This window comes from Chiloscyllium punctatum, chromosome 50 (genome assembly GCF_047496795.1).
Source record: "Chiloscyllium punctatum isolate Juve2018m chromosome 50, sChiPun1.3, whole genome shotgun sequence".
Lineage (NCBI taxonomy): Eukaryota > Metazoa > Chordata > Chondrichthyes > Orectolobiformes > Hemiscylliidae > Chiloscyllium > Chiloscyllium punctatum.
Window position 1 is genome coordinate 32,304,646 of NC_092788.1, and position 15,567 is coordinate 32,320,212.

The 15,567-nt window shown below is 54.2% G+C and overlaps 2 protein-coding genes across 3 annotated transcripts in view; one reads left to right on the top strand and one right to left on the bottom strand.

The window, feature by feature from the left end:
- The window catches only part of LOC140470112 (plasma membrane calcium-transporting ATPase 2-like), a 42,555-nt gene extending 37,086 nt beyond the window's left edge, over nt 1-5,469 (top strand). The window contains exons 9-10 of the mRNA XM_072566556.1: nt 121-303; nt 5,395-5,469. Of these exons, the coding sequence (XP_072422657.1) occupies nt 121-303; nt 5,395-5,436 (225 nt within the window). The 3' untranslated portion in view covers nt 5,437-5,469. The remainder of the gene's footprint in view (nt 1-120; nt 304-5,394) is intronic.
- Nucleotides 1-15,567, bottom strand: part of LOC140470119 (histone-lysine N-methyltransferase SETDB1-like) — a 556,598-nt gene that overhangs the window by 341,146 nt on the left and 199,885 nt on the right. The window lies entirely within an intron of this gene.

Here is a 15,567-nt window from a genome sequence, read left to right on the forward strand (position 1 = left end):
TACAGAGTGCCAGACGGGCCGAATTCCATGGCCTGACGATCTGCCTCGAATTTCTCTCCTCCCTCTCTTCTCCCCGGAACGTCGCTCCCCCCCCCACCCCCCTCCCCCCACTGTTCCTAGCTGATCGTCTCCATCCCGAAAGACGTGCTCAGGTTCCTGAAACAACCCGGGCCGGGCAGCCGGAAGGGTGTCCTCGCTGACGACGGCCGATCGGAAGACGAGGAGGAGGTTGGCTACGCTGAGGGGGAGCTCTGCTGTGGGAGGGTCCTCTGGTTTCGCGGTCTGAACCGTATTCAGACTCAGGTAGGCCGCACCTCCTCCCAAAACACCAAGGTGTCCCGGCTCCCCCCACCGTCCATGCGACAGAGATTCGTTTGTGACTCCAGTCCCTCTGATCACCGTAGGCTGATCCTTCTCCCCCCCCATCTTGGTGGCCTGGTGGTTTAAGGAAATGGAATCGGCTTTCAGGACATGAAAGCCTGGTGTTTATTTCATTCCCTTGAAGCCTAGAGACAAATTTGAGGCCTGTGATTTTAATTTCTCAAGGCCTAATTTATTGTGGTTTAAGGAAATGGAATAAGCTTTCAGGAAATGGAGGCCTGGTGTTTATTTCATCCCCTTGAAGCCGAGAGACAATTTGAGGCCTGTGATTTTAATTTCTCGTGGCCTGGTGGCTTTAGGCTTTCAGGAAATGAAGGCCTGGTGTTTATTTCATTCCCTTGAAGCCTAGAACACTATTTGAGGCCTGTGATTGTAAATTCTCAGGCCCTAGATTGCAGAGCCTTTGGCTTTGATCTTTATGTCCTCATTGTCTACAGGAATAGTGCCCGAAGACTGGAGGATAGCAAATGTCCCTTGTTCAAGAAGGGGAGTACAGACAACCCTGGCAATTATAGACCAGTGAGCCTTACTTCGGTTGTGGATAAAGTGTTGGGAAAGGTTCTAAGATTTATAATCATCGAGAGAGGAATAAGTTGATGAGGGATAGTCAACACAGTTTTGTGAAGGGTAGGTTGTGCCTCACTGACCTTATTGAGTTCTTTGAGAAGGTGACCAAACAGGTAGATGAGGGTAAAGTGGTTGATGTGGTGTATGTGGATCTCAGGAAGGTGTTTGATAAGGTTCCCCATGGTAGGCTACTGCACCAAATATGGAGGTATGGGATTGTGGGTGATTTAGCGGTTGGGATCAGAAATTGGCTAGCTGAAAGAAGACAGAGGGTGGTGGTTGATGGGAAATGTTCGTCCTGGAGCTCAGTTCCCAGTGGGGTACCACAGGGTCTGTTCTGGGACCACTGCTGTTTGTCATTTTTATAAATGACCTGGATGAGGGTGTGGAAGGATGGGTTAGTAAATTTGGGGATGACACTAAGGTGGGTGGAGTTGTGGATAGTGCGGAAGGATGTTGCAGGTTACAGAGGGACAGAGATAAGCTTCAGAGCTGGGCTGGGAGATGGCAAATGGAGTTTAATGTGGAAAAGTGTGAGGTGATTCACTTTGGAAGGAGTAACAGGAATGCAGAGTACTGGGCTCATGGTAAGATTCTCGGTAGTGTCGATGAGCAGGGAGATCTCGGTGTCCATGTACATAGATCCCTGAAAGTTGCCACCCAGGTCGATCGGGTTGTTAAGAAGGTGTACGGTGTGTTAGCGTTTATCGGGAGAGGGATTGAGTTTCGGAGCCACGGGGTCATGCTGCAGCTGTACAAAACTCTGGTGCGGCCGCACTTGGGGAGGATTGTGTACAGTTCTGGTCACCGCATGGTAGGAAGGATGTGGAAACTTTGGAAAGGGTTCAGAGGGGATTTCCCGGGATGTTGCCTGGTTATGGAGGGAAGGTCTTATGGGGAAAGGCTGAGGGACTTGAGGCTGTTTCCGTTCGAGAGAAGGAGGTTGAGAGGTGACTTAACTGAGAGGTATCAGATAATCCGAGGGTTCGATAGGGTGGACAGGGAGAGGTCTTTTCCCTCGGATGGTGATGGCTAGCACCAGGGGACACAGCTTTAAATTGAGGGGGTGATAGATACAGGACAGATGGCAGAGGGAGTTTCTTTACTCAGAGAGTAGGAGGGGGTGTGGAACGCACTGTCTGTAACAGGAGTAGACTCACCAACTTTAGGGGCATTTAAATGGGCATTGGGTAGGCACATGGATGTGAATGGAATAGGGTAGGAGAGAGGGGCTTCAGATTGGTCAGCACAGCACGGAGGGGCCGAAGGGTCTGTACTGCGCTGGAATATTCTAATGTTGACTGTGGTTTAAGGAAATGGAACAGGCTTTCAGGAAATGGAGGCCTGGTGTTTATTTCATTCCCTTGAAGCCTAGAGACAATTTGAGGCCTGTGATTTTAATTTCTCAAGGCCGAGTATTGATTGTGGGATAAGGAGATAGAATAGGCTTTCAGGAAATTAAGGCCTGGTGTTCACTTCATTCGCTTGAAGCTTAGAGATAATTTGAGGCCTGTAGTTTTAATTTCGAGGCCGAGTGATGATTTGATTTCTTGAGGCCTAGTGTTGACTTTGGTTCCTTGAAAGCCTGTTTTGATTTTGAGGCTGAGTGACAATTTGTTTTCATTACGATGGGCAATTGTTGGTTTTGTGTCACTGGGGCCTAGTATTGGTTTTGCCTCTTTGAAGCCTAGAGACAATGTGGGGCCTGTAATTTTGAACTCTTGAAGCCTGGTAAGGATTTTGGGGTTCTTCATTGATTTTTAGCAGGGGTTTTCCAGAGGATGAGGTGGGGATGGAGGGGGATCAGGATAAAGAACCGGGGAGGGGGAGACGAGGATAGAGGGGGAACGGGATAAAGACCCAGAGGGGGAGACGGGGATAGAGGGGGAATGGGATAGAGACCCAGAGGGGGAGACGGGGATAGAGGGGGAACAGGATAAAGACCCAGAGACGGGTATAGAGGGGGAACAGGATAAAGACCCAGAGGGGGGAGACGGGGATAGAGGGGGAACGGGATAAAGACCCAGAGGGGGAGACGGGGATAGAGGGGGAATGGGATAAAGACCCAGAGACGGGGATAGAGGGGGAATGGGATAAAGACCCAGAGACAGGGATAGAGGGGGATAGAGGGGGAACGGGATAAAGACCCAGAGGGGGAGACGGGGATAGAGGGGGAATGGGATAAAGACCCAGAGGGGGAGACGGGGATAGAGGGGGAACGGGATAAAGACCCAGAGGGGGAGACGGGGATAGAGGGGGAACGGGATAAAGACCCAGAGGGGGAGACGGGGATAGAGGGGGAATGGGATAAAGACCCAGAGGGGGAGACGGGGATAGAGGGGGAACGGGATAAAGACCCAGAGACGGGGATAGAGGGGGAACGGGATAAAGACCCAGAGGGGGGAGACGGGGATAGAGGGGGAACGGGATAAAGACCCAGAGACGGGGATAGAGGGGGAACGGGATAAAGACCCAGAGACGGGGATAGAGGGGGAACGGGATAAAGACCCAGAGGGGGAGATGGGGATAGAGGGGGAATGGGATAAAGACCCAGAGGGGGAGACGGGGATAGAGGGGGAACGGGATAAAGACCCAGAGGGGGAGACGGGGATAGAGGGGGAACGGGATAAAGACCCAGAGGGGGAGACGGGGATAGAGGGGGAATGGGATAAAGACCCAGAGGGGGAGACGGGGATAGAGGGGGAACGGGATAAAGACCCAGAGACGGGGATAGAGGGGGAACGGGATAAAGACCCAGAGGGGGGAGACGGGGATAGAGGGGGAACGGGATAAAGACCCAGAGACGGGGATAGAGGGGGAACGGGATAAAGACCCAGAGACGGGGATAGAGGGGGAACGGGATAAAGACCCAGAGACGGGGATAGAGGGGGAACGGGATAAAGACCCAGAGACGGGGATAGAGGGGGAACGGGATAAAGACCCAGAGGGGGAGACGGGGATAGAGGGGGAACGGGATAAAGACCCAGAGGGGGAGACGGGGATAGAGGGGGAATGGGATAAAGACCCAGAGGGGGGAGACGGGGATAGAGGGGGAACGGGATAAAGACCCAGAGGGGGAGACGGGGATAGAGGGGGAACGGGATAAAGACCCAGAGACGGGGATAGAGGGGGAACGGGATAAAGACCCAGAGACAGGGATAGAGGGGGAACGGGATAAAGACCCAGAGAGGGAGACGGGGAGAGAGGGGGAACGGGATAAAGACCCAGAGAGGGAGACGGGGATAGAGGGGGAACGGGATAAAGACCCAGAGACGGGGATAGAGGGGGAACGGGATGAAGACCCAGAGGGGGAGACGGGGATAGAGGGGGAACGGGATAAAGACCCAGAGACGGGGATAGAGGGGGAACGGGATAAAGACCCAGAGACGGGGATAGAGGGGGAACGGGATAAAGACCCAGAGACAGGGATAGAGGGGGAACGGGATAAAGACCCAGAGGGGGAGACGGATCAGAGAAACAGTCAGAAGATTAGCCCATCATGGGGTAAGGCCAGTGTTGGTGTGGGAGCCAATATTTGACCATCCCGAACTGTCCCTTTGAACCATGACTCTGGTCTCGGGCCTTAGAAAAGCAGTTCAGAGTTGACCCACTGCTGTTGGCGGTGTTAGTGAAGAGTCTGGAGTCACGTGTAGGCCCAGACTGGGTAAGGACAGCAGACACCCAGCCCTGCAAGGGGTATGACTGAATCCAGGGGGTTACCACACGCCATCCCAGAGATAGGCCCACCTTCCAAAATTGGATGGATCGCAATGCCATCTCTTCCGGGGGGGGCGGCAGTGTAGAGGGAGCTTTACTCTGTATCTAACCCCCTGTCCCTGGAGTGGGGGACAGTGTAGAGGGAGCTTTACTCTGTATCTAACCCCCTGTCCCTGGGAGTGGGGGACGATGTAGAGGAAGCTTTACTCTGTATCTAACACCCTGTCCCTGGGAGTGGGGGGACAGTGTAGAGGCAGCTTTACTCTGTATCTAACCCCCTGTCCCTGGGAGTGGGGGGACAGTGTAGAGGGAGCTTTACTCTGTATCTAACCCCATGCTGTCCCCGGGGAGTGTGTGATTGGTGTAGAGGGAGCTTTACTCTGTATCTTACCCCCTGACCCTGGGAGTGGGGGGACAGTGTAGAGGGAGCTTTACTCTGTATCTAACCCCCTGTCCCTGGGAGTGGGGGGACAGTGTAGAGGGAGCTTTACCCTGTATCTTACCCCCGACCCTGGGAGTGGGGGGACAGTGTAGAGGGAGCTTTACCCTGTATCTTACCCCCGACCCTGGGAGTGGGTGGACAGTGTAGAGGGCGCTTTACCCTGTATCTTACCCCTGACCCTGAGAGTGGTGGGGGACAGCGTAGAGGGAGCTTTACTCCGTATCTAACCCTTGAAGACGGATCTCGCGTCTCACGTGTTTCCCCCATTTTCTGTTTCCACCCGAAAGGTTAATCTCCAGAAACAACAATTCAAGGATCGGTTGTTGTAGTGTTTCGAGGGGAAGGGGGGAACGTGCTCACCCCCCCCCCCCCCCCCCACCCCCCACCACCAACACCCCCCACCCCCCCCCCAACACCCCCCACCCCCCCCCGTCTGGCCTCGATGGACCCGTTCCCACCCATTCGCCCATCCCCCACCCTGGGGCCTGGCGGGGGCAGGGTGAGGGGGGTGAGGGGGGTGTGGGGGGGGGGGGGGGGGGGGGTGGAGAGAGTGTCCAGACCATCGAAGGGAGGGAGCCAAAGGTGGACTTGCGCCCCCCCCCCCCCTCCCCCCACCACCTCCACCAGGAGCGAGTCCTGTCTGCTGCCCTCACCCCCAGTCCCAGGCTTCATCCCATGAACTAGGCCGGGAGACCTGTCCAAGGCTTTGGATAAGGGAGGACGGATTTTTGTTGGGGGGGGGCGGGTGGGGGCGCGAATGGAGGGGAGAGACTGGTGTCGGCGTGGGGCGGCGACAACTGGCAGAGGGGTCGGGACGCTGAAACACTCTCCCGTGACCCCCCCCCCCCCCCCCCCCACCTCACACCCTGCAACCCAGGGGCAGCTTGACCATATGAGGCCGACACACCGTGCCCTCCTCAAAATGGCTGCCCCCAACCGAGGCGCGCCCTCCCACTCCCTGAGGCCTCGGGCCCTCTCCCCGAGTGGGCAGGGGGGGGGACGTGTGGGGCGCAAGTGGGAGAGCGAGAGAGAGAGGGAGAGAGAGGCCGCAGAGGAGTCTGGGGCCTAGACGGAGGCTGAGGGGTGGGGGGCAGGGCGGTTAAAATTTGGGCCCTCCGAGATCCTCCCTTCCCCACCCCCCCCACCACCCCCCTACAATTCCTTGTGCCCACCCCTGTGTTCGAAAACAAAAGTCCCGCCCCGCCCCGGAGGAGAAAATGGGCGATGGCGACCGTTGTCGAAGGCTTCAAAGCTGCACGTTTTCCAAAAAAAAACCAATTCCTCGTTACCCCAGGAGAGGGGTGGAGGAGGATGACGGAACGGCCGTCCTCCCGAGACAATAAAAAGAAAACGAATTTCGCGCAGCCATTTTCCTCCCTCCTCAGGTGTCTCTGTGCCTGCTTGGATACATGGCCCCTGGGGTTCGATTGCACTGAAATCACCGATTTGTGGGGGATGGGAAGGTGGGGGGTGGGGTGGGGCGGGGAGGGAGCGGTGGGGAGGAATGTGGTGGTGCCGTTGAAGGATTCCCCTCTGCGTCTTGGCGCGAAGGAGGGTGCCGGGAGGGGAGGGGAGGGGGGGGGGCGAGCGTCGAGCAGGGCAGTAAGGAGTCCCGGGATGGTCCGGAATGTCTGGTTGGGCTGGACTTGGCGAAACCGCGTGCACACAGTTCCTGGGGGGGGGGAGGAGAACTGGGGAGGGGACGCGCTCCCGCGGGGAGGGGGGAGGAACAGGGGGACTCAGTCTAGAGTCGTACAGCGCCAAAACAGACCCTTCGGCCCATCCCGTCCCTGCTATCCTAACCTAATCCAGCCCCCCCCGTTTGCCAGCACTTGGCCCATCTCCCCCCTAAACCCTCCCTATCCATGTCCCCCCCCCATCCTTTTAAATGTTATCATTGTACCCCCCCCACCCCTTCCTCTGGCAGCTCGTTCCACACACGCACCACCCTCTGGGGGGAAAAGTTACCCCTCGGGTCCCTTTCCCCCCCCTCTCACCTTAAACCTACCCCCTCTAGTTCTGGACTCCCCCCACCCCAGGGGGAAAAGACCTTGTCTATTTACCCTATCCATGCCCCCCCCCCATGGTTTTATAACCCTCTATAAGGTCACACCCTCCAGGGAAAACAGCTCCAGCCTCTCCTTATAACTCAAAACACTCCATCTCCGGCACCGTCCGGGTCACTTCCCGAACCCTCTCCGGGTGAATCATGTCCTTCCTGTAACGGGGTGCCCGGAACTGGACACACTGCTCCAGACGAAGCCTCACCAACGTCCTGTATAACCCCCAACGTGTCGTCCCCCCAGCTCCCTGTACTCAAAGCTCTGAGCGATGGAGGCAAACACCTTCTTACCCGCCCTGTCTCCCTGTGAGGCCAACTTCAAAGAATGATGTCCCAGAACCCCCCCCCCCGGGGGCTCCCTGTTCTCCAACACGACCCCCAAGGCCTTGCTGTAACCCCTGCCCCTTGGCTGTTTGACCAAAATGCAACACCTCGCGATGATCCGAATTAAACTCCGTCTGCCACCTCTCGGCCCAGCTGATCAAGTTGCAAGTCAATGGTTGACAATTCCTCCGGCGTTCCGGAGGTTTTTGTCCTGGTCATCATCAGGAGGCAGCTCAATTGTCGTATCGGCAGCACATCTCACACTCCCTCACCCTCAGGGACCATCAAACGGACATCGTTTCCAGATTATATTCGAGACACCGGCCGGGGTGAGCACTGCCTGATCGATCCTGGGGACCCACGTTGTCGCCATTTACCAAAGGGATACCCTGTCGGAACAGCTCCGTCCCTCCCCCTGTACACACAGCAAGGCAGAGGGGCAGGGAGTGGGCGCAGTGGGAGGGTCAGTGCTGAGGGAGTGGGGGCTGTGGGAGGGTCAGTGCTGAGGGAGTGGGGGCTGTGGGAGGGTCAGTGCTGAGGGAGTGGGCCCTGTGGGAGGGTCAGTGCTGAGGGAGTGGGGGCTGTGGGAGGGTCAGTGCTCAGGGAGTGGGGGCTGTGGGAGGGTCAGTGCTGAGGGAGGGTCAGCGCTGAGGGAGGGTCAGTGCTGAGGGAGTGGGGGCTGTGGGAGGGTCAGTGCTGAGGGAGGGTCAGTGCTGAGGGAGTCGGTGCTGTGGGAGGGTCAGTGCTGAGGGAGTGGGGGCTGTGGGAGGGTCAGTGCTGTGGGAGGGTCAGCGCTGAGGGAGTGGGCGCTGCCCACTGGCTGTGTTTCCTGACCTGGGTTGCCTGCCCACAACGTCCGTGGACAGAGCCAATTCTCACCAAGACTTCCTCTGGTACCCGCTGTCAACGCCCTTGCCCCACTCTCGAGAAGGTCCCTCACCCACATCCGGTCGGAGTGTGTCAGCTTCCCCTGGAGAGAATCCCATGATAAAAGTTTCGAGATGGGTTTTCCCCAGGGATTGGGATCGCTGGTGCCCGCTCTCCCCCTGCGAGACTGGAATGAGTTGGAAAGAGGAGAAAATCTGAAGAGAAATGTCCGCGTGACTCTGAAGTGGGAAGGTTTGTGAGGAGACCCCGAAGGCGTTGGTCTGCCAGGGCAGGGAAAGGGCAGCGTGGCTTCCACGTGGGTCAGGGTGGGGCACGGCGCGTCTGTTGGATGGACTTTGTCTCGAATGGGCAGGGCAGTTATAAAAGAGCAGGGGCACAAGGGGCAGAGGGAGCTGGGTGTGCCCAGACCCAGCTCACTGAAGGAGGCAGGACAGGCAGGATATCTCTCACACACACACATTACACACACATTATACACACACACACTCTCTCACACTCACACATTACACACACACACACACACTCTCACACACACACATTATACACACACACACTCTCTCACACTCACATTACACACACACATTACACACACACACACTCTCACACTCACATTACACACATACACTCTATCTCACACTCACATTACACACACACACACTCTCACACTCACATTACACACGCACACACACACTCTATCTCACACTCACATTACACACACACACTCTCTCACACTCACATTACACACTCACATTACACACAAACACTCACACTCACATTACACACTCAAACTCTCTCACACACACATTACACACTCACATTACACACACACTCTCTCACACTCACATTACACACACGCACACATTACACACGCACTCACACGCACACTCACACACACACATTATACACACACACACTCTCTCACACTCACATTACACACACACACTCACACACACACATTACACACACACACACTCTCACACTCACATTACACACACACACTCTATCTCACACTCACATTACACACACACACACTCTCACACTCACATTACACACGCACACACACACTCTATCTCACACTCACATTACACACACACACTCTCTCACACTCACATTACACACTCACATTACACACAAACACTCACACTCACATTACACACTCAAACTCTCTCACACACACATTACACACTCACATTACACACACACTCTCTCACACTCACATTACACACACGCACACATTACACACGCACTCACACGCACACTCACACAGAAACACACACACAGAAACTCACTCACACATTACACACACTCACTCACACATTGCACACACTCACTCACACACAGAGAAACACACACACACAAACTCACTCACACATTGCACACACTCACTCACACACAGAGAAACACACACTCACACAGAAACACACTCACTCACACAGAAACACACAGACACAAACTCACTCACACATTGCACACACTCACTCACACACAGAGAATCACACACACACAGAAACACACTCACTCACACAGAAACACACAGACACAAACTCACTCACACATTGCACACACTCACTCACACACAGAGAATCACACACACACAGAAACACACTCACTCACACAGAAACACACAGACACAAACTCACTCACACATTGCACACACTCACTCACACACAGAGAAACACACACTCACACAGAAACACACTCACTCACACAGAAACACACAGACACAAACTCACTCACACATTGCACACACTCACTCACACACAGAGAATCACACACACACAGAAACACACTCACTCACACAGAAACACACAGACACAAACTCACTCACACATTGCACACACTCACTCACACACAGAGAAACACACACTCACACAGAAACACACTCACTCACACAGAAACACACAGACACAAACTCACTCACACATTGCACACACTCACTCACACACAGAGAATCACACACACACAGAAACACACTCACTCACACAGAAACACACAGACACAAACTCACTCACACATTGCACACACTCACTCACACACAGAGAAACACACACACACAGAAACACAAACACACTGACACACATATATACTCACACACACATACAAATACACTCTCTCTCAAACACACACACTTTCACACACAGACTCACAACCACACTCTCTCTCTTTTACACACACACACACACACGCACTCTCTCACACATACACGCTCACACTCTACCTCTCTCTCTCTCTCACACACACACCCCAACCTATCGTCTCCGAACAACGTGGGGCTCTCTGATTCCCTCTTTCCTCTTTCTGTCTTGGCTCTCCCCCACCCTCTCACCCCCAACCCCCTTCCCCCCCCCCTCCCACCCCTCACCCCCCCCCACCCAAATCTCCCCCCTCCCCATCGCCGACGCAGCTCAGGACAGCACCAGCCTTCTGCAGCTCGCTCTACGGAGTCCTGGAGGAGGAAGAGGACGAGGGAGGCGGACGCGCTTTCACCTCTGACCCCGGCAGTGGAACAAGAGGGGGATTGATCCCAGAGGGAGGGAGCAATTTCCGGGTGACGGGACGGGAGGAGGGGGATCGGCAGGGTATTCCGGGAGGGAGACATCTTGAACGTTGGGGAGCAGCGACCAGGATTGGGGGGGGATCCGCACTCAGCGATGGTGTCGAATGAAGATATCGGACTGACAGAAGAGAGATATTTCCCCCTACACACCCCCGCCGTGATGTTTATGTAACAAGACAACAGACAGGTTCAGAGGGGCCAGCCCCCAAAGGTAACATCCTGGTAAATCTGTCCCAGTCCCCAAAGGGTAACATCCTGGTAAATCTCTCCCAGCCCCCAAAGGGTAACATCCTGGTAAATCTGTCCCAGTCCCCAAAGGGTAACATCCTGGTAAATCTCTCCCAGCCCCCAAAGGGGTAACATCCTGGTAAATCTCTCCCAGTCCCCAAAGGGTAACATCCTGGTAAATCTCTCCCAGTCCCCAAAGGGTAACATCCTGGTAAATCACTCCCAGTCCCCAAAGGGGTAACATCCTGGTAAATCTCTCCCAGCCCCCAAAGGGTAACATCCTGGTAAATCTCTCCCAGTCCCCAAAGGGTAACATCCTGGTAAATCTCTCCCAGTCCCCAAAGGGTAACATCCTGGTAAATCTCTCCCAGTCCCCAAAGGGTAACATCCTGGTAAATCTCTCCCAGCCCCCAAAGGGTAACATCCTGGTAAATCTCTCCCAGTCCCCAAAGGGTAACATCCTGGTAAATCTCTCCCAGTCCCCAAAGGGTAACATCCTGGTAAATCTCTCCCAGTCCCCAAAGGGTAACATCCTGGTAAATCTCTCCCAGCACCCAAAGGGTAACATCCTGGTAAACCTCCGTGAGTTGTGTTTGTAAGGAGATCCGAGAGGTGGCTCCCAGAGACTGTGGGTTCCGTGACTGGGGCTGTTAAACAACTCCATTTCGGGAGCCCTGGCCGATGGATATAATCTGGAGAGTTGGAGGCTCTGTTCATTTGAAGAGCTGGTCCTGGGGAGAATTACTTTGTACTATCGCCGTGGAAATTAAAGGTGACTTCTGATGGGACACTGGCTTCAGTGGATTTATTTCACTCTCTGATCCAAGTGGGATGGTGGCTCAGTGGTTAGCACTGCTGCCTCCTAGCCCCTGGGACTAGGGTTCGATCCCAACCCCGGGTGTCTGTCTGTGTGGTGTTTTTGCACATTCTCCCCATCTCTGTGTGGGTTTCCTCTCGACAGTCCAAAGATGTGCAGGTCAGGGTGGATTGGCCGTGCGGAAATTGCCCGTCGTGTTGGTGGATTAGACAGAGGGAAATGGGGCGGGGTGGGTTACTCTTTGGAGGGTCGGTGTGGACTGGTTTGGCCGAAGGGCCAGTTCCCACACTGTACGGAATCTAATCTCATCAAACCATTCACATCCTGGTAAATCTCTCCCAGTCCCCAAAGAGTAACATCCTGGTAAATCTCTCCCAACCCCAAAGGGTAACATCCTGGTAAATCTCTCCCAACCCCCAAAGGGTAACATCCTGGTAAATCTCTCCCAGTCCCCAAAGGGAAACATCCTGGTAAATCTCCCCCAGTCCCCAAAGGGTAACATCCTGGTAAATCTCCCCCAGTCCCCAAAGGGTAACATCCTGGTAATTCTCTCCCAGTCCCCAAAGGGTAACATCCTGGTAAATCTCTCCCAACCCCCAAAGGGTAACATCCTGGTAAATCTCTCCCAGCCCCCAAAGGGTAACATCCTGGTAATTCTCTCCCAGTCACCAAAGGGTAACATCCTGGTAAATCTCTCCCTGTCCCCAAAGGGTAACATCCTGGTAAATCTCTCCCAGCCCCCAAAGGGTAACATCCTGGTAATTCTCTCCCAGTCACCAAAGGGTAACATCCTGGTAAATCTCTCCCAGTCCCCAAAGGGTAACATCCTGGTAAATCTCTCCCAGTCCCCAAAGGGTAACATCCTGGTAAATCGCTCCCAGCCCCCAAAGGGGAACATCCTGGTAAATCTCTCCCAGACCCCAAAGGGTAACATCCTGGTAAATCTCCCCCAGTCCCCAAAGGGTAACATCCTGGTAAATCGCTCCCAGCCCCCAAAGGGGAACATCCTGGTAAATCTCTCCCAGTCCCCAAAGGGTAACATCCTGGCAAATCTCTCCCAGTCCCCAAAGGGTAACATCCTGGTAAATCTCTCCCAGTCCCCAAAGGGTAACATCCTGGTAAATCTCTCCCAGTCCCAAAGGGTAACATCCTGGTAAATCTCCCCCAGTCCCCAAAGGGTAACATCCTGGTAAATCGCTCCCAGCCCCCAAAGGGGAACATCCTGGTAAATCTCTCCCAGTCCCCAAAGGGTAACATCCTGGCAAATCTCTCCCAGTCCCCAAAGGGTAACATCCTGGTAAATCTCTCCCAGTCCCCAAAGGGTAACATCCTGGTAAATCTCTCCCAGTCCCCAAAGGGTAACATCCTGGTAAATCTCTCCCTGTCCCCAAAGGGTAACATCCTGGTAAATCTCTCCCAGTCCCCAAAGGGTAACATCCTGGTAAATCTCTCCCTGTCCCCAAAGGGTAACATCCTGGTAAATCTCTCCCAGCCCCCAAAGGGTAACATCCTGGTAAATCTCTCCCAGTCCCCGAAGGGTAACATCCTGGTAAATCTCTCCCAGTCCCCAAAGGGTAACATCCTGGTAAATCTCTCCCAGTCCCCAAAGGGTAACATCCTGGTAAATCTCTCATATCCCCCAAAGGGTAACATCCTGGTAAATCTCTCCCAGTCCCCAAAGGGGAACATCCTGGAAAATCTCTCCCAGTCCCAGGGGGAACATCCTGGTAAATCTCTCCCAGTCCCCAAAGGGTAACATCCTGGTAAATCTCTCCCAGTCCCCAAAGGGTAACATCCTGGTAAATCTCTCCCAGTCCCCAAAGGGGAACATCCTGGAAAATCTCTCCCAGTCCCAGGGGGAACATCCTGGTAAATCTCTCCCAGTCCCCAAAGGGTAACATCCTGGTAAATCTCTCCCAGCCCCCAAAGGGTAACATCCTGGTAAATCTCTCCCAGTCCCCAAAGGGGAACATCCTGGTAAATCTCTCCCAGTCCCCAAAGGGTAACATCCTGGTAAATCTCTCATATCCCCCAAAGGGTAACATCCTGGTAAATCTCTCCCAGTCCCCAAAGGGGAACATCCTGGAAAATCTCTCCCAGTCCCAGGGGGAACATCCTGGTAAATCTCTCCCAGTCCCCAAAGGGTAACATCCTGGTAAATCTCTCCCAGTCCCCAAAGGGTAACATCCTGGTAAATCTCTCCCAGTCCCCAAAGGGGAACATCCTGGAAAATCTCTCCCAGTCCCAGGGGGAACATCCTGGTAAATCTCTCCCAGTCCCCAAAGGGTAACATCCTGGTAAATCTCTCCCAGCCCCCAAAGGGTAACATCCTGGTAAATCTCTCCCAGTCCCCAAAGGGTAACATCCTGGTAAATCTCTCCCAGTCCCCAAAGGGTAACATCCTGGTAAATCTCTCATATCCCCCAAAGGGTAACATCCTGGTAAATCTCTCCCAGTCCCCAAAGGGGAACATCCTGGAAAATCTCTCCCAGTCCCAGGGGGAACATCCTGGTAAATCTCTCCCAGTCCCCAAAGGGTAACATCCTGGTAAATCTCTCCCAGTCCCCAAAGGGTAACATCCTGGTAAATCTCTCCCAGTCCCCAAAGGGGAACATCCTGGAAAATCTCTCCCAGTCCCAGGGGGAACATCCTGGTAAATCTCTCCCAGTCCCCAAAGGGTAACATCCTGGTAAATCTCTCCCAGCCCCCAAAGGGTAACATCCTGGTAAATCTCTCCCAGTCCCCAAAGGGGAACATCCTGGTAAATCTCTCCCAGTCCCAAAGGGTAACATCCTGGTAAATCTCTCCCAGTCCCCAAAGGGTAACATCCTGGTAAATCTCTCCCAGCCCCCAAAGGGTAACATCCTGGTAAATCTCTCCCAGTCCCCAAAGGGGAACATCCTGGTAAATCTCTCCCAGTCCCAAAGGGTAACATCCTGGTAAATCTCTCCCAGTCCCCAAAGGGTAACATCCTGGTAAATCTCTCCCAGCCCCCAAAGGGTAACATCCTGGTAAATCTCTCCCAGTCCCCAAAGGGTAACATCCTGGTAAATCTCTCCCAGTCCCAAAGGGTAACATCCTGGTAAATCTCTCCCACTCCCCAAAGGGTAACATCCTGGTAAATCTCTCCCAGTCCCCAAAGGGTAACATCCTGGTAAATCTCTCCCAGTCCCCACAGGGTAACGTCCTGGTAAATCTCTCCCAGCCCCCAAAGGGTAACATCCTGGTAAATCTCTCCCAGCCCCCAAAGGGTAACATCCTGGTAAATCTCTCCCAGCCCCCAAAGGGTAACATCCTGGTAAATCTCTCCCAGCCCCCAAAGGGTAACATCCTGGTAAATCTCCCCCAGTCCCCAAAGGGGAACATCCTGGTAAATCTCTCCCAGCCCCCAAAGGGTAACATCCTGGTAAATCTCCCCCAGTCCCCAAAGGGTAACATCCTGGTAAATCTCTCCCAGTCCCCAAAGGGTAACATCCTGGTAAATCTCCCCCAGTCCCCAAAGGGTAACATCCTGGTAAATCTCTCCCAGCCTATTTTCCTGGAGGACCAGGGGACTGCGGCGCCCCCTATCTTCTTGGAGGGCC